Source organism: Hyperoodon ampullatus (assembly GCF_949752795.1).
Source record: "Hyperoodon ampullatus genome assembly, chromosome: 4".
Taxonomy (NCBI): domain Eukaryota; kingdom Metazoa; phylum Chordata; class Mammalia; order Artiodactyla; family Ziphiidae; genus Hyperoodon; species Hyperoodon ampullatus.
This window is the reverse complement of record NC_136917.1, coordinates 168,433,373-168,452,433: the sequence shown is the minus strand read 5'-3', so window position 1 is coordinate 168,452,433 and position 19,061 is coordinate 168,433,373. Positions and strand designations below refer to the sequence as shown.

At 42.0% G+C, this 19,061-nt stretch overlaps 1 protein-coding gene across 1 annotated transcript in view; it reads right to left on the bottom strand.

Moving 5' to 3' along the window:
• The window catches only part of SEMA5A (semaphorin 5A), a gene marked incomplete at both ends in the record, with an annotated part of 314,646 nt that overhangs the window by 225,509 nt on the left and 70,076 nt on the right, over positions 1-19,061 (bottom strand). Inside the window, one exon of the mRNA XM_079703072.1 lies at positions 11,448-11,493. Coding sequence (XP_079559198.1) covers positions 11,448-11,493 — 46 coding nt within the window. The remainder of the gene's footprint in view (positions 1-11,447; positions 11,494-19,061) is intronic.

Genomic DNA, 19,061 nt, shown 5'->3' with positions numbered 1-19,061 from the left:
TGTGCTCTCCAATTTCCTGTTTTCTTATCTCTTTGTCTTTCTGTCGAAAAACATTTATCATCATCATTGGATGATGTGGGGATAGAGCCATGCTTCACAAGTGGGGACGATTCTGCCCCCCAGGGGACATTTGGTGATGTCTAGAGACAGTTTTGTTGTCCCAACTGGGAGGTGAGGTGTTACTGGCATCTAGTATACAGAGGTCAGGCCTGATGCCTCTACCCTACACCCTAGAGTGCAAAGGTAGCCCCCCCAGAAAAGAACCCCAAAGAATTATCTGACCTAAATGTCAATAATGCTGAGGTTAAGAAACCCTGAGACAGAGGAAAAAAGGAAGAGTCGTTAAAAAAGTGCTTGCAGCTACAGCACAAGGAGAAGCCTCAGAGCACCATGAATAGGTAGGATCTCCTTGAAACAAAGAGGCATAAACTCGGAAAGATGTCTTCTAAAGACCCCCTGAATACTACCCGCTTTGGGTTGAATGGCGGCCTCACCAAAAAGATATATCTACCCAGAACCTGTGAGTGTGACCTTATCTAGAGAAAGGATCTTTGCAAGTCTAATTAAGGATCTCAAGATGAGATTCCCCCTAGATTATCTGATGAATCCTAAATCCAATGACAAGTATCCTTATACAAGAAAGGTGAGGGAGATTTGAGACACTCTGACACGTGGAGAGGATGATATGAAGATGAGGGAGAGAACAGTGATGCACCAACAAGCCCAGGAACTCCTGGAGTCGCCAGAAGCTGGAAGAGGCAGGAAGCTTCCTCCCCTAGAGCCTCTGAAGGAAGTGTGGCCCTGCTGGCACCTCGATTTCAGACTACTGACATCCAGAGCTGTGAGAGAATAAATATCTCTTGTTTTAAGCCACTAAATTTGTGGCAATTTATTACAGCAGCCCTAGGAAATGAATATGCCACCCAAAGGATCGTATGTTCAGACTTAACTTGTATGCTTTCTAAAGGACAGAACTGCCTGGTCTAAATGTGACTTCCAAATGAATTCTTTGAGATCTGCCTTTATAAGCCAAGTATGTTTCTCAGAGCTAAGTGACTCCCTTAACCAATGGTAATGTTTATTATAAACAGAAGATAATCACACTTGGTGACCCAAATCACACTTTAGACCCAACGCTCTAAGACGGCCTCTTTTCTCAAAGGGTAGACAAATTTTAGGCGGTATATTCATAAGCTTCAGGAGTCTTAAAATAAGAGTACACGCATTCTAATCTATCTTGAGAAGTTTTAACATTAACATCAGACAAAATTAAAATCATTTTAACCAAGCCCTTAGAACTTGTCACTATCACTGTGACAAGTGATAAAAACTAAACTCCAAGTGGTTTAAGCCAAAAGCAAAAGGTTTAAAATATTTTGTCACTGGGAAGTACAATATGAGAAACCCAGATTCAGGCACAGACAAGCCCAGGGATTCAAAGTATGCTCTAAGAATTCAACAGTGCTGATTTCTAGTTATGATAGCCTCTGTTGGGCCTTATTCTTCAGCAGACACCACATGGTGACAAAATGGCTGCACATAGCCTATAGTGACATCATCCTTCAAGCTTATGATTGCAAAGAAAAGAGATTAGCCTTGTTTCTTTCAGGGCATATTTTAAAGTCCTTTAAGGCCACTAATTAGCTGCACTTGGGTCGTTTACAGAACCCTGGAGCAAGGAGACTGGATACTCTTATTAGGCTTCCTGGGTCACCAGCCTGATTGCAAGATATAAGAAATAGAGGTCATGTGCATTACTTTCCTGTGGCTGTTGTAATAAAATGCCATAAATTTGGTGGCGTAGATGAATAATATTTTATTCTCTCAAAGTTTTGGAGATAGTTCTGCCACAGACCAGTTGGGTGATCTTGGCTAAATCACATAAACTCTCCAAGCTTCAACTCCTCCTCTGTAAAGTACTGAAAATAATACCTACACCTTAGTGCCACTGAGAAAACAAAACTGAGATGATGTATGTGAAGAGCTGAGTACTCAGTAAGGGCACAGTAAACACCGTCTCCTATTACTGTTGTTGTCCTCGTTATCTTATGACAAATTAGGTCATTAAAGTTACATCGAATAAGCACAATGCCAAGTTTTCCATTACAGGGAAAGTTTTCCGTAAAGAAGGAGGAACCCAGGAGTCACATTTAAGCAGTGACAGAAGGAAGAGTCAGCAGAAGGATGGCACATATTAAGATTTGAATGCTGAAAGGGACTGCAGGGATGAGCCAGGCTACTCTTCTCCCTGACTCTGCTCTCCAAACACACCGTCAAGATAACTGAGGTCCAAAGAGGTTAAGTGGTTTGTTCAAAGTATCCCTTCTTTGTTATTTACAGAAATGTTAGAAGCGTGGATAAATCTGTGTGTGTAGTAGAAAATTAGAATTGCTGGAGGGCCTCCCTGGTGGCGCAGTGGTTGAGAGTCCGCCTGCCGATGCAGGGGATACGGGTTCGTGCCCCGGTCTGGGAGGATCCCATATGCCGCGGAGCGGCTGGGCCCGTGAGCCATGGCTGCTGAGCCTGCGCATCCGGAGCCTGTGCTCCGCAACGGGAGAGGCCACAACAGTGAGAGGCCCGCGTACCACAAAAAAAAAAAAAAAAAAAAAAAAAAAAAAAAAAAAAAAAAAAAAAAAAAAAAAAAAAAAAGAATTGCTGGAATGGCGGGCGGTAGGCGCAGACAACAGGATCAGTTCAGTGCATCCTTAGGTGCTAATCTTGTTTTTCTAGCATCTTCTGGGAGAAAATGCTAATGCATGCCGATGGATGTCTGAAGGTCTGAGTCTTCTGCTTCTTCCCGGGTATGTAGACAAACTATAATCCCAGCCTCCTTGCAGTTGGTTGAGGCCATGTGACCTAGTGGTGGCCACTGGGAGGAAGGGAGGCATGCCATTTCCTGGCCTGGCACATGTAGATCTCCTCTGCATGATCCTCCACACTTTCTTCCACGCTGCTCTGGAGGTGTGGGTTGAAGATGGAGGCATCACAAACAGAACACCCTGGGTTCCTGGATGGCAGCACAGAACAGAGCCCCTACAGCTGCTGCCCTGGACAATCATCATGTAAGTAAGAAATAAGGCTTCTGAGTGTGTGTTTAGCTACTGAGAGTGAAGGGCTGTTTGTTAACAGCATTGATTCAATGTGACTAATATTCTCTGAAACTAGTAAAATCTGAGTCCTCATCTACACAAAATGTACATCAGCAACTATAAATCCCCCAGGAAGTTATGAGAAAAGGAAAGTAAATGTGTTTCAATAAACAGGTAGATAAAACAGCTCCTGACCGGGAATTTTCACCAAGGTAGTGGAAGAGACAAGAATCTGGGGATGAGTGGTGACACTATGGGTTCCCAACCTATGGGTCACAGTCTAGGGAGGACCATGAAATTATAGCCCAGAGGGTCAAAATTAACACTGTTGTCAAAACAACCAAATATTGTCCTAAAAAAAGCAAAAACAAAGACAAAGAATTACACTGCATTATCCTGTGTTCACTCACCAGGAAATACTCACTGAGAACTTGATCTCTACTAGTAGCAGGTGACAAACTTTTCCTTAAAGGATCAGATAGTAAATACTTTAGGATTTGTATCCCAGACATAACCTGATACAACTGGTCAACCCAGTTGATGTAGCAGCCATAGACAACATCCAAAGGAATGCACATGTCTGTGTTCCAATAAGATGTATTAATGACGACCATGGGCTGGCAATATGCAAATGAATGGGCGTGGCTGTGTTCCAGTAAAACTGTAACAATGATTGTCAAGTCTTAGTTTTTGAAACCCTGAAAGGTTTTAATAAAGATCTCTAAGCTCTTTAATCTCTAAGATCCCTGCCACTTCTATAACACTATGATTTCAAGAATATATTTGATAAAGAAGGCAAAAAAGAAATAAAGTTTAGAATCATGACTGTGGATAACTACATGGGAGACCAGTCTCCCCTGTCCAATATAAATATAAGACAAGATTTAAAAAATTAATCAATACAAATATCTCATTTGAATAGTTACTCTAAATTACTAATTAAAATATCATTCTTTAAATTATACAGAAGAATTCCAACAGAAGGTAGTTGTATCAAATTGTTATGACCCATTAGAGAGGGTACTGGTATTATAAATTTGACTCTATTTTTAAATTTAATTTCATATTAATAAAATGAAGCAATTTATACTCAAGAATCCCAGCAGCTTCTTTAGAAATGGCCACTAAGGGCTCATACATGTGTTTGGTTAAATATACAAAGGAATCTAAAGAGGAGAATACCCCAAGCATATCAAAGATCTTCTGGATTCAATCAAGAAATGTTAACATCACAGATTCAAAAAGTGGCTTCTTCAAAACATGTGGAAGCCGAGGCAGTGATCACCTAACCTAGGGTTTCTCAACCTTGGTGCTATTAGCATTCCGAGCCAGGAAATTCTCTGTTGAGCAGGGAGGGGCTGACCTGTGCATTGTAAAACATTTAGCAGTGTCCCTGGCCTCTACCCACTAGATGCCACTAGCACGTCCCCCTCCAGTGGTGACAACCAGATGTTTTCAGCAGGTAAAACAGCCCCTAATTGAGAAACACCGATTTAGAAATGACTGGAGTTGAAAGGCAATTCCCCAAACCCAAATATACAAGAAACAAAGTTAACATTTACCTTAACTTTGGAGAGAATTCTCCACCAATATTGACCAGGTCGTCAGAGACTAAACAGTTTTTGATTTAGAAACCAGAGAGAGGCAGGTGGTAAACTGGAACACAGATTGCAATTTTTCTGCTTATTCCAGCAGTCGTGAGTGAGAAACAAGCTGTGAATTCCTTTCCCTCAGTAACAAAACAATATAAAAATGGATTTTGAGCTATTTCCCAAAAGACTGTTAGGAAGACATTGAGGTGAAATGAGCTGCAGTCTCTTTGTGTTCTTAGGACCGTGCTCAGCGCACCTCTACCTCGGGCCATCCCAGGCACGATCCCAGATGGGCAAATGCTGTCAATTCGTCTTAGGGCCGGCTGCATTTTTATATTTTCCAAAAAGCTCGTTCTTGTAACATAACCGCTGTGATCAAGGCAAGAAGAAAAGTGACGCTGAAGAGCTGGATCTGTTACCATGACAAGAAGTAGGAGAAATGCCTGATGGGAAGCCTCCACATCCTCTATCACTGTGCCTGAAAGTGACTGGTTTCCAAGATGTGATGTCTACATTTCAGCACACGGTGAGTTGCAAGGAGATTTATCACAGCCTCCAAATGGAAAGACACCTTATAAATGATGTCACATGAATATTGGATTCTCCAGTCATTGATGAAAAACAGATTTTGTTTCCTTCAAAGTAACTCTTGGTCTTTCACTTTAATACACTGAGGTATGTTTGAAAATCACAATATTCCATATAGAGCCATTCTACCTCGTGGTATATTTATATGTGAATATTTTTGTGGTGATGCTACGAGACTTACCTCAAACAGAAAATGTTCACTGGGGGTAATAATAACCACGTACCAACCCAATCCTTGCTCAACTCTTGACTGTTTCCGAAACTCCACTAGTGACGTCTCAACTTTATTAGGGAGAAAAAGGGAAAAAGAACTCTTGATTTGGGGTTCTGTTGATGCCTGTTCCGGACCGTGGTCAGTATCAAGCTTATCAGGCAGTCTGACCTCACAGTTCGTTTTCTCACTCTAAAGTCACTTCACAAAAGTCCATTTCTCTTATCAGTGGGTTTCTGCGTGGTTCCACAAGCTGAGCCACAAGGCACAACCACGTTGGATGGACAACGTGCTCCTGTGAATAATGTCGGCAGCCCATGGCCCACCCTGCCCTCACCGCTTGGGTAGGAAAAAGAGCTGGGACCCTTCCTCTCCTCTCACTAAAAACAGAAGTTGGGATCATCAAGTCACTGTGTGGGGACCACCTTGGTGTGAGGAAGGGAAGATGGAAGGATGCACCACGTGTGTGCATCATACTCCCGCTGTAGCTGGGAACTGTGCTGGCTGAAGTACACACACTAGTGCATCGAATTTGGGGGTCATTGACTGGGGTGGGGGGGCTTAGAACTCTGTGAAAATCACTAAATAGAAGAAAAAAAAAAAAGGAACCTTGTTCAACAACTGCTTTCTCATTACTGATCCTAAAACAATGTCCAGGCAGAAGAATTTAGGGCAGAAGAAAAGTGCAAAGCAGTATCGAGCAGACAGGTGACTGGTACATAAGAAAGGAATGGACCAGAGTCAGGAAATATCTATACTGTTCTAGAAACTTCCTGTGGGGTGAGAGTGTGCACACGTGTGTTTTAGGATGCCTCTTCCAGCAGGCATTCCTCACTGCTCTAGTCGCTGGGTTTCATTACTTTCCTTCTCTTGAATTTAGGGACAAAAATATGAAATTCACCCACGCCCTACTAATGATAAGTTTTAAAAAGTTTCAGAGTGAACATATTTATTAAATATCAAGGGATTCAAACTTTCACAGACATTTGTCTTGAGTCTATCACCTGCCAGGTAACTGCATCTAATGATCTACTTTCATCTAATACTGAGGAGACAACAATTCAAACCCTCCTCACAGCACAGAGTGAATTTCAATCTGAGACAAGAGGGGCTCATCAGAAATAAAGGCTGAGGCTATGAAATGCATCTGAGGGTCATCAGCCCCAACAGACTCAAGGTGGGTTACAAAGAGGTGACAGTTAAACTGAGACCGAAGGATTGGCAGTCTTCTTCTAAATTGAGAAGAGGATGGGGTTAAAATTGCTCACAAAAAAGAGGACATGAGTAGATGCTAAAAGATGGGAAATGGCCTCCCGTCTGGGAAGCTATAAGCAGCTTGGCATTACAGACACAGGGAAGAATCCCGAGATGATGGGGAGCTGCCACTGGGAAGTGGACCCAGCTGTCAGGCAGAGAGAGGCCAGGTCAAATGAAGCCTTGTCTGGTGTTAAATAAGGGCTGTCACTGATTCTCAGTTCTAATTCTCTCCACTGTTTATGCAAATTGACTTTCCTTCCTCATCTTCATTTCCTCATTTTCCCATGTTTCAACAATTACTTTCTATCTTCAAAGAGAGAAGGAAGGAGAAAAGTTTTAGCCTACTGTATCCAAATTAATCTGGATGGTCCCTGGAGAAAACAATATTTCTACAACATAACTGAAGGTGTACAAGTCATAAACGCTTCTGCTTCTCATGATCTTAAAGTGCACTGTCCAGGTGGGTAGCAGCAGCTCTGCTGAGTTCTTGAATGGTGGTTAATCCAAATTCACATGTGCTCTAAGACTGAAATACACCCCAGAGTTTGAAGACTTAATACAATTAAAATAAAGAAATGTATCTCATTAATTTTTTGTAATTATTTCATGTTAAAATGATATTATTTGAGATATAACAAGCAAAATATATTATTAAAAATAATTTCCCCCAAAGGTGTTAAGAGGTACCAACTACTATGTATAAAATAAATAAGTTACAAGGATATATTGTACAGCACAGGGACTATAGCCAATATTTTATAATAACTATAAATGAAATATAACCTTTAAAAATTGTGAATCACTATGCTATATACCTGAAACATATAATATTGTATATTAACTATACCTCAATAAAAAAAATTGTCCCCTGTTTCTTTGTACTTGTTTCAATGTGACCATCAGATAATCTTAAACTACTCATGAGGCTCACATTATGTCTTTACTGGACAGTGCTGTTTGTAACACCAGTACAGCCCTTTCTTGATCAGTGTGCCTAGTCTTTTTTGTTACCCTTAGAAACGGTCATTTAACTTAAAATAAAGTATTCATAGAAATCAAAAGGACAACTTAACTGGAGACATGTATGAAAAAGCAGTCTGTCCTGAAGAATTCCCAGAGTCCTCTCTCCACAGTGAGTGAAAGGTAGGCTGCAGAGCATCGTACACAACAACAAAGCACAACAGAGGAGGGTCACGCTGTGTGTACCCACCGCACCGCGTGGTCTGACGTCTGTTATTAGGGCCGTGTTGTCAAAGCTTCCATTCGGAAAGCCCCTGTCGTCCTGCTTGGCCCTATGTCATCAGACTGTGCTCTCTCTTACCAGGAGGTGATGCTGATGAGTTTTCCAAACCTCAGTAAGAACACTTCAATTTCATCAGTAACCTCAACCTGATTTCCACCAAAAGGTAGTCATGACAATGAGAAGCAATAATGAGGAAACTACAGTTAGTTCCCTTGTCCCTAAAATAACATTATACACACAGTAATGGCAAATGCATCTCCTGATTTTTTGCAGCTATTTATTTCGAAATAACATTGAGAAAAGTTGCAAGCAAAGTTCAGTGGACTCTCATAAACCCTTCACCTAGATTCTTAGAGTTCCCTCATTAACATTTTATCGTATTTGTTTTATCATTCTTTCTGTGTGCATATACACATACAGTAATTTTTTAAATCACTTCAGAATAAGTTTCAGAAGTGATACTCTTCACCCTTATTTATCTCAGAAGGTTTGTCCAAAGAACAAAGACATTCTCCTTCATAACCACATTACAGTTATCAAAGTCAGGACATTAATATTAATACATTTCTACTATCTTCTCTGCAGACAGTAAAATTTTACCAGTTGTCCCAAGAGTGTCCTTTATAACAAGAAAAAATTTTTTTCCTGTTCTAAGATGCAATTTGAATCAAATGTTTCATTCAGTTGACATGTGTATTTTTTTTTTTCCCTTTATGATGGAATAGCTCTTCTTTCTTTTGACTTGGTGATTTTTGAAGAGTAGAGACCAGTTTTTTTGTAGAATGGCCTTCAGGTTTGGTCTGTGTGATGGTACCTCATGATGAAACTGGTTATAATTTTTGGCTTTAATATCATGGAAATCTTGCTGTGGCCTTTTCAGTGCATCTAATCAGGAAGCTTATACTAACTCTTTGTCCCATTCCTAGTGAAAGTACCTTTAACTAGTTGGTTATCATGGTATTGGCCAGCTATCTTCATTATCAAGTCACAAGTTTTCCTCTGGCAATTAATACGTATTTTATAGGTAAAGACTTTGAGACTATATAGATATCTTGATCATCATCAAACTCTCACCCACAAATTTTGCATCCATTGATCATTTTTGTCTGAATCAGTTTTTAGTGTGAGGGTTGTCAAATTATAATTTTCTAATTAAGTCATTCCTTCAACATTTATTAGTTGGCATTTTAGAGTAAGGAAGAGTAGTCCCTTCTGTCTCATTTGTTTATTTATTCATTTATTTTTATGTTACTATTTACTCATAGTTGATTCACTGTGCTATAACCTGATACTATTATTACTTATTCTAACAATCAAATTGTCCCAGATTTCTTCAGTGAGCCCATGTCAAGCTGGCTCCTATATCCTTTTGATCTGCTCTCATCATTCTTTGAATACTCCCTTAATTTCTGAAACATCAAAATCTTCCAGGCTTATCTGGAACTTTGGTTGTCCAGGCCCTGGAATCAGCTACTTCTCCAAGAAGGCTTAGTTCTTTTTTTTTTTTTTTTTTTTTTTTTGGCCAAACAGCATGTGGGATCTTAGTTCCCGACCAGAGATCCACGTCCCCTGCAGTGGAAGCTCAAAGTCCTAACCACTGGACCACAAGGGAAGTCCCAAGGCTTGGTTCATTTTAATGGAGAATGAAATTTAGAAACCAAGTACTGGGTATTAAGTGTGCTCATTGCTATTGGAATGAAAATATTCTAGACCTCCTCAGCCAAAGGTGGGAAACTAGGAAATCAATGCATGTGTATATGGAAACATACGTTGGCACACACACATATCTGCATATTTCACTTTTTCAGCACACACAATATGCCAAATAATATACTATACTCTGAGAATCAAAATAAGCATAATCCTATCGAATGATCTATATATTTTATAAAAGATTATTTAAAACCAGAGCTTTAAAATGGTATTCTGCATTAACTGCTGATCATTCTGAGTTCTTGTTAATACACTCATAATTTTACCAATGATCAACTCATTTAAAGACTTCACTTATATTACCAAATTGCAGTGGAAAGACAATTCATTGTCCAGTGTGATGAAATAATTATAAGAAGGCATTATTTATTGTTATCACTTTTAAAAAACAAAAGCAATTAACATTTGTTGCAAAAGTACTATGCCTTATCTCTTGTGCATGCCTTACTTTATTTAATTCTAGCAAAGACAGTATGGGGTTGGTAGTGTTTTGTGGTCATTCCACAGATGAGGAAACCCACAGTTGCTGGGAGTCACAGAGTTAGATAACAAATCCACGTCTATGGGTCTTCAAAGTGCTTTACCAATATTAGTTTTCTGGGGGGTATTGGCTTATTTTAAAGCCCTGGTGAATAAAACATAGACCTAATATTAAACCCTAGATCTAAAGTTTCCTGAATGTTCACAAATATCAGCATCACATAAGAGAAGAAAATAATATAAAGTTCTCTCCAATCACTTCTTAGAACTCTAGTAGATGAGGGTGATTAAAGAATTTTTCTGAACTACACACAGCCCAAGGATTCTGGCATGCTCCATGGGGAATTCCAGAATCTTGGTGAAGTGGGTATTTATGCCATGACCCTGTCCTTCTCCAAGGAGACCCTTCTAAAAGACTAAAAGGGCGAAGTGGGCCTTTGTGGTTCAGATCTGCCACTAAAATAAACACTCCAACCAGGCATAAGCATCTCAGGTTCCTCCTCCTCCAAACCGCAAAAAAACACAAGTAGGTAAATTTCATTTTTTATCTATCATCACTAATTCTTTGTTATATGTGTTTTTTTTTTGTTTTGTTTTGTTTATTGTTTTGGTTTTTTTTTTTTGTGGTACGCGGGCCTCTCACTGCTGTGGCCTACTCCCGTTGCAGCACAGGCTCCGGACGCACAGGCTAGGCAGCCATGGCTCACGGGCCCAGCCGCTCCGCGGCATGTGGGATCTTCCCGGACTGGGGCACAAACCCGTGTCCCCTGCATCGGCAGGTGGACTCTCAACCACTGTGCCACAAGGGAAGCCCTCTATGTGGCTTTTAAGCCATAGAGTCATATTTATTTAATTATAAATAATAAAGAGGAAACAAAGATGTTTTTCTAAAGGGGGCTGATTTTTACAAGAATATGGTGGCTGGATGCATCACAGTAAATAATCAATGACGATTCTAACTAGGGGGGAAAGGCCACTTCCTAACATTGAGGAAATGCCCTTTGAATTATCTGTCATTTGGGAAAGAGTAAATCAGGATGATACCCATGAAAGGAGGAGAGGCCGCACAGTAGGAAAAGGGCTAATTGGGAATTAAGACAGGTGATGACTCATGTCAAAGAGGGCATCCAGGCGGCCCGCAGCCTGACCCGCTGAGGAAGGAACGGCCTGCTCTGGCTTGATTAATACCTTCACATACATCTGTCTTCATCCCCTCAAACAAGGAGCTAATTGAGATGGAAAATGAAAGTTTGAGAAAAATAAATTGCACCTACCTGGATCAGAGACAAATCCTCAAGCTGTAATCTGAAGAGGTAGTTTCTACAAAATACAAAAAGAGAGCAGTTTCATTTTTAATAGATCTAAAAAATTACAGTTCGTAAAAATTATGAGAATAAGGGGAAAAAAACCAACAATTTTTGGCTTCCGAAGCAATCTCCTGCTAAGACTGTGTGTAACACAGTTTTCCTTGGAATTCAGAGTTCAAAGAGGCGTTCAATACATCAACAGAAACACACATTTGAGACTGGTGAGAAAGCTAAGGAATAAAGGGGTGGGGACGAAGGTATATCTCAATTATTAATCAGCTCTCTTAATCGATGTGAAATGGACAAACGGAAGTGGGTCTTTAATGCTGAAACTGAGTTTAAGTTAAGCAAGATGATATAATACCTTCACAAGACTTCATCCTGACAGATCACCTACATTCACCACGTTGTATAATTAAAACACATCCAGGTTTTGAATTCACCAATGGTCTGAGCATTACGCCACTCTGCCTCACTGGATGGATTCAGTGTGTAATACGTTTAGAAGCACGAACTTGTCTGTCTGTTTGAAAGAGTCAGCTATGGCTGCCCAAGCGTGAAAGAGGAAGTCAGAGAAAAGGAAGCGATTAGCTTTCAACAACGAAGGGGAAAAACGGTGAAATACACAACAGAGATCCGCAGAGCAAGGGGGGAAATGTAGAGAGCAGTCACCTGAGACTTTGGACTGCACTGTTGTAACTTTTAGAAACAAGGGATTGGCCTCCAGCTCAAGCCATGAACGAACGTCTCCTTAACATCATGCAGATGAGAAGCTGGTGCAGCAGGAAAGCAACCCAGGGATGGATGCAGGAGAAAGTCCGCCCAGGTGTGAGCAACGAAGGTGGGAGAAATTGGCATGTAGTGGGAAGCAGCCCCTAAGAACGCATGAGTGGGGAGGGGTCTCAGAGAAGCTGAGGCTATTGTTATAATGGACTGGTCCAAGGTGATTACTGTGGCATCAGGAGAATAACAAAACTCTCCCGGCACCTGCAAGAAACAAAAGTGAATGACTTTCATTCTCTGGGAAGGTGGGCAGATGTTAGAAGTGAACACGCTGTCCCAGTAGAGGTGACAAGGGGCAGCCACGACAGGCCATGGGCACAGCCCTGAGAGAACCAAGAAACATCCCTATGGTGTGGATGCAACTGGGAGCACAAATCAACAGGGATGACTCCATCCCAGGCAGGCTGCTACCAGTAGCACGCATGCACACAGTGCTGGAGGAAGAGAAGGGATTCCATTCACCTTTAGGGTGGGCTCACGAGTCCCAGGCAGCACCCCTTGCACGCTCAGGGTTCTCACAATGTGTTCCCCGCCACGGGAACACTGCCATCCTGCACGCTGAAAACTGCCTCCTCAACCACTACAATGCCTTGTTCACCACACTCTTTCTGAGCCTCCAATTTAACCTCCGAAACAACACCAGAGAAGCAGTGCGTGGCATGTGGCGCTGCCCTCACAAAGCCATTGGGGGAAGCGTCCCCTCTCTTTCCTTACAGTCGAATCAGCCCTCTACGCAGAGCTCAGGATGCCTTTGAGGAGGGAATGTGGCAGCAGAGTCTACTTCTGTTTAGTTGGCCCCCTTGGAGAGGCAAATTTTCCACCAGAAAGTTCATCCTGCGGTGGAAGGAATGAGAACTCAGTGCAGATACCGGAAGCGGAGCCGAGCTGCCAAGGTAAATGCCACTGGAGGCCGCCTGGCATTCGAAGAGTCGCCAGGCTCTCACGTGATGTGGAACAGATACCAGCACAACTGCTCTAAGAGACGTTAGAGATCTATGCATACACACAGCTACAACTTTCAGATGAGGGGCTTAGAAGAGGCCCCAGAGGCAATTACTGGCCCCGACGCACTCACACTCATTGCCTGTATGAGCGCCACGGCTCCCTACCCTCAGGCTGGCTTCATCGTGGGCTTCCAGCTGCAGGAAGCTGCCAACAGTCCCTGTCCCTCCACTACGGGGGGCAGTGTTGCCTGATGGTTAAGGACATGTGTGTCCATCAACAGATGAATGGATAAAGAAGATGTGGCACATACATACAATGGAATATTACTCAGCCATAAAAAGAAACAAAACTGAGTTATTTGTAGTGAGGTGGATGGACCCGGAGAGTCTGTCATACAGAGTGAAGTAAGTCAGAAAGAGAAAAACAAATACCGTATGCTAACACATATATACGGAGTCTAAGGAAAAAAAAGAAATAAAGGCCATGAAGAACCTAGGGGCAAGATGGGAATAAAGACACAGACCTACTAGAGAATGGACTTGAGGACATGGGGAGGGGGAAGGGTAAGATGGTACGAAGTGAGAGAGTGGCATAGACATATATACACTACCAAACGTAAAATAGATAGCTAGTGGGAAGCAGCCACATAGCACAGGGAGATCAGCTCGGTGCTTTGTGACCACCTAAAGGGGTGGGATAGGGAGGGTGGGAGGGAAGGAGACGCAAGAGGGAGGAGATACGGGGATATATGTATATGTATTATGGATTCACTTTGTTATAAAGCAGAAACTAACACACCATTGTAAAGCAATTATACTCCAATAAAGATGTTAAAAAAAAAACAAGAACATTTGTGCAAAGCTCTGCCACCAGACAACCTGGGGGGGGGGGGTGCGGGGAGGAAGCTGAGCACTGTATGCTTCAATCTTTTCAACTGTAAAAGGGAGCTAATAGTCATATCTACCCCCTGAGGTTGTTGTGAGGTTTAAAGCCAAGGAAAACACTTAGAATGGTGTCTGAGCCATTATCAGCACTCAATTAACAGTAGCTACTACTAGGCACTTTATGGAAAATATTAAAATTTCCAGCCATGTTGAAATTCTCAGCATCTTCTCCATTTAGGGAGAAGGAAAGTGCATTTCCTCCCTCCAGCAATGGCAGGTTACAGGCATAAGTGGGCACATTTACCTCTGTGTGTTCAGGTATTTGGGTTGTTGTCAGTAAGGATGGTGGCGGCACCACTGGATTTTTAGGAAAGAATATAATATTGTTTATCTTGTCTTGGTTCTGGGACCCAGTCATCACACTCTTTCCAACTCACTGGCTCTTTTAAGAAAAACTTTTTCTACAAATATTCCCAAAAAAGAAGTCATTCATATATTTAATCAGTGAATTAGTTGAGAGCTTTGATGATATTGCAAGGTTATCTCTTTCTCTCTCTTTCTCTCCTCCCGCCCCTGCCCCACACACATACACATATACAAGCATGAATGCCCACACTACAGTATCTGTCTTTGAGAACTTTCTAGAAAGGCAGCTCTCATACACTAAGGAAGAGTTAGAAGGCCTTCACATCATTGAGGAAAGAAGATGGTAGTGTCCATGATTTTCTGTAGAGCCATGGGCAGAGTGACTGGACAGAAAAGTTCAAAGTCTCTCTCATTGTGCTAAAGGTTGAAGGAGGTATAGAGCTCATTCTCTGAAAATGCTGGGTCCCGTTTTCAGGTGTTTTTCACAGGGGAAGTGTTATGGTCTGAATGTTGATTTCTCCCCAAAATTCGCATGCTGAAATCCAACCCTCAAAGGTGACGGTATTAGGAGGTAGGGCCTTCGGCAGGTGATTTGGTCATAAGGGTGGAGCCCTCACAAATCGGATTAGTGCCCTTATAAAAGAGGCTCCAGAGAGCTCCCTCGCCCCTTCCACCATGTGCGGACGCAGCAAGAAGTCGGCCATCTGCAACCTAGGAGAGGACCCTCACCAGAACCCAACCAGGCTGACACCCTGATCTTGGACCTCCAAGCCCCAGAAATGTGAGACATAAATCTCTGCTGTTTATAAGCCACAAGTCTGTGGTATTTTGTAAGATCAGCCCAAATGGACTGAGACAGGAAGACACTGATTTACGATGACAAACATGCCACACTCCCAGCCTATAGCTCCCCAACAAAATCTAACTCTGCTGGCCACTTCTGCCTCTCAGGTCCCAACAGTCTGAAAAGGGACCCCTCTGTTCCCCCAGGCATTACCCAGGTGGATTTCAACCATTTACTCTCCTTCCCCAGACACATGAGAATTATGGTACCCTTACAACCATCTCATCAGTAATCAATCAGTATGGCAGAGGTATTCAATAGGTGAACAGAAGGGGCAGAGAAGAGGGGCATGCTTACTAGGAAAAACAACACAGTAATTATGAGATACCACCACCACCACCACCACCATCACCATGCCCAAAACCCTAATAAAGAGAAGCACCAAAGATTTGAACTTTTCCTTTGGTATTTCCTGGGTTACAAGATGTAAGGTGGTGATTTTTTAACCCATCCTCATTTTTTTTTTTACCTAAAAAAATCATAGAACCCAAGAATTTGGAGCTAGGTTGTCACTAGAAAGTATATACCCCTCAACTTTTAGATGAGGAAACTTCTGCAAATTAGGAGGTGCACTGTGATTTATCCAAGATTATTAGGATTCGGAGAAAGTCCTATGATTAGAAACCCCCCCCACTTTGCTGTCCCTTATCCCACTGTGCCAAATGGTGTCACCAGTCAGTCATCCAATGTCCCTTTCTAATTTAACTGGCACCAAACACACACACATACACACACACACACACACACAGGAAGCATTCTTACAGTACAATTATTTCATCATCATTGTTCATTCACAGGTGCATTTACAAATCATTTTGAGACAATTCAAGTCTTAGCACTACTCATGACAAGCTTTAGACAAAATTCAACACCCATTTATGATAAAAACACTCCAGAAAGTAGGCATAGAGGGAACTCTCCTCAACATAATAAAGGTCATATATGACAAACCCACAGCCAACATCGTCCTCAATCGTGAAAGACTGAAACCATTTCCACTAACATCAGGAACAAGACAAGGTTGCCCACTCTCATCACTATTATTCAACATAGTTTTGGAAGTTTTAGCCACAGCAATCAGAGAAGAAAAAGAAATAAAAGGAATACAAATAGGAAAAGAAGAAGTAAATCTGTCACTGTCAGCAGATGACATGATAATATACATAAAGAATCCGAAAGATGCTACCAGAAAACTACTAGAGCTAATCAATGAACTTGGTAAAGTAGCAGGGTAGAGAATTAATGCACAGAAATCTCTTGCATTCCTATACACTAAGGATGAAAAATCTGAAAGAGACATTAAGAAACTCCCGGGAGGGGAGGTGTGGAGAGTGACCTGTGCTCGCACACAGGTTTCTTGGTGGCCGCAGCAGCAGCCTTAGCATCTCATGCCCCTCTCTGGGGTCCCCGCTGATAGCCGAGGCTCATGCCCATCTCTGGAGCTCCTTTAAGCACCACTCTGAATCTCCTCTCCTCGTGCACCCTGAAACAATGGTCTCTTGGCTCTTAGGCAGTACCAGACTTTTCCCGGACTCCCTCCCAGCCAGCCGTGGCACACTAACCCCCTTCAGGCTGTGTTCACACAGGCAACCCCAGTCCTCTCCCTGCGCTCCGACTGAAGCCCGAGCCTCAGCTCCCAGCCCTGCCTGCCCCGGCGGGTGAGCACACAAGCCTCTGGGGCTGGTGAGTGCTGGTTGGCACCGATGCTCTGTGCGGGAATCTCTCCGCTTTGCCCTCCGCACCCCTGTTGCTGCGCTCTCCTCAGTGGCTCCGAAGCTTCCCCCCACTGCCCACGCACCGCCTCCGCCAGTGAAGGGCCTTCCTAGTGTGTGGAAACTTTTTCTATTTCACAGCCCCCTCCCAGAGGTGCAGGTCCCTGTCCCTATTCTGTTGTCTCTGTTTTTCCTTTTTTCTTTTGCCCTACCCAGGTACGTGGGGAGTTTCTTGCTTTTTGGGAAGTCTGAGGTCTTCTGCCAGCATTCAGTAGGTGCTCTGTAGGGGTTGTTCCACATGTAGATGTATTTTTAGTGTATCTGTGGGGAGGAAGGTGATCTCCTCGTCTTACTCTTCCGCCATCTTGAAGCTCTTCTCAACAATTTTTTTTAAAAATTGTGAAAGATGAAACATACATGAAAAAATTTGTGGAATTCCCTAATCACCTCCCTGGACCTCAGAATCTGACAAAACATAGAGTGGATTCTACTATTCTCAAAACCCTGTCCTCAAACTATTTGGTTCCAAATACAGTGCCAAGTATTTTTGCTTGGAAAAATTCCAGCTCAGCTAGCAACATGGGGGACCAGAAATCTCCCAAGACAGCTTGATCCATCACAGTTTAGGTCAACGACCTATGAAGTTAAAGGTTACAAAAAGAAAGAAAATCTTCTAAAGGGAATAAAAAATGGATACTCCCAAATGCTGGGTCACTCGGGCACTAAAGAAGATCTATGGTCCCCTGCAATTGGCTGCTCTCCAGGGCACTGCAGAAGAGGCAACCACTTTATCTTACAATTGTAAGCACACAGAGGAGGAAAAACAGTATATGTGAGGTTCACAAGAAAGGCTACCAACCTTTCCAACAAGAAGGAGTAATGCTTCTGGCTCGCAGCCAAAAGGAATGCTAACCAAATGTTTCACATAAGGTCACTTTCTCTAGTAGGACAATGCTTTGAGCAACCCAAAGTATTTAAGTGACCTCATTAACCTTCCTAACACCCCTAGATGTAAATAGGTAGTGATGAGGAATACTGCCATATTCTTCAGGGAGAAAGGCAGTAGTGCAGAAGGTTAAGAGATTAGATTCTAGGAGCGTATTACTCATGTAGCTTAGGGGAGCTAGTCTCTGTTGCCAGGTCCCCCCTCTCATCATAGAAGTACAAAGCAAGAGTTTAACCAGGCTGTAAAGTTTCAATTTTATGGCCATAGTAAATGAAAGTATGGGATCGTCTTTCCTTGGTGTGAACTTACTTCTTTTCAAATGCCTTGGAATAAAATTTGACATTACACATTCAAATGTAGTAACCATATTACTTTTAGGAGTGATATATGAGGAATACAGAAATCCAATAAACTGAATAATTCAAATCACAAAGCCATTTAATTTGGCAGATACAAACTGACAACTGTGAAGCCCATTCATCCTGCCCACACTAGATACCTGAGTGTGTGGTCTCCCTCTTCACCAGAGTGTATTTCATTTTGACTATAAGACTGAATAACTCATTCCTACCTTTCATCACATCCCCCAGTGGCCTATTAGCAGCAAATCACTAAGCACAACAGCATAGTCTCTGAGGTAGCAGTGATGGCCTTAATAGACAAAGTTCATTTGTGTCTTCATGTAAAGTAATAAAATTCAGCCAGCATTAAAGAAAAGGTTGAGCCATCATGAGCATATTAACTAAATGACTCATTTTATCTAGAGACACTATAAAACTCAACTCTGACATCCATTAATTATGAAAGACACAGGTGTTTTAAAATGACATTCTCTTAGAATAACTCAGTTGGTCTCTGATGAATATAGCTATAAAATCAAAGGAAAAAATTCCAAGTTCTTATTGAACATGTAGGTTAGAGGCTTGCTTATAACTGAGGAGCAGAAGATGGAATAATTAAGAAAGATAGACTTGCACTTGGCTCTAAGAAAATCAAGTAAATTGAAAAGAGACAGTAAACCTATAAAAAATGTTTTAAACAACAGTGATAGAAACTTATGTTTGTTGTTTAATAAAAGTTTAGACCATTGTTGATGATGAA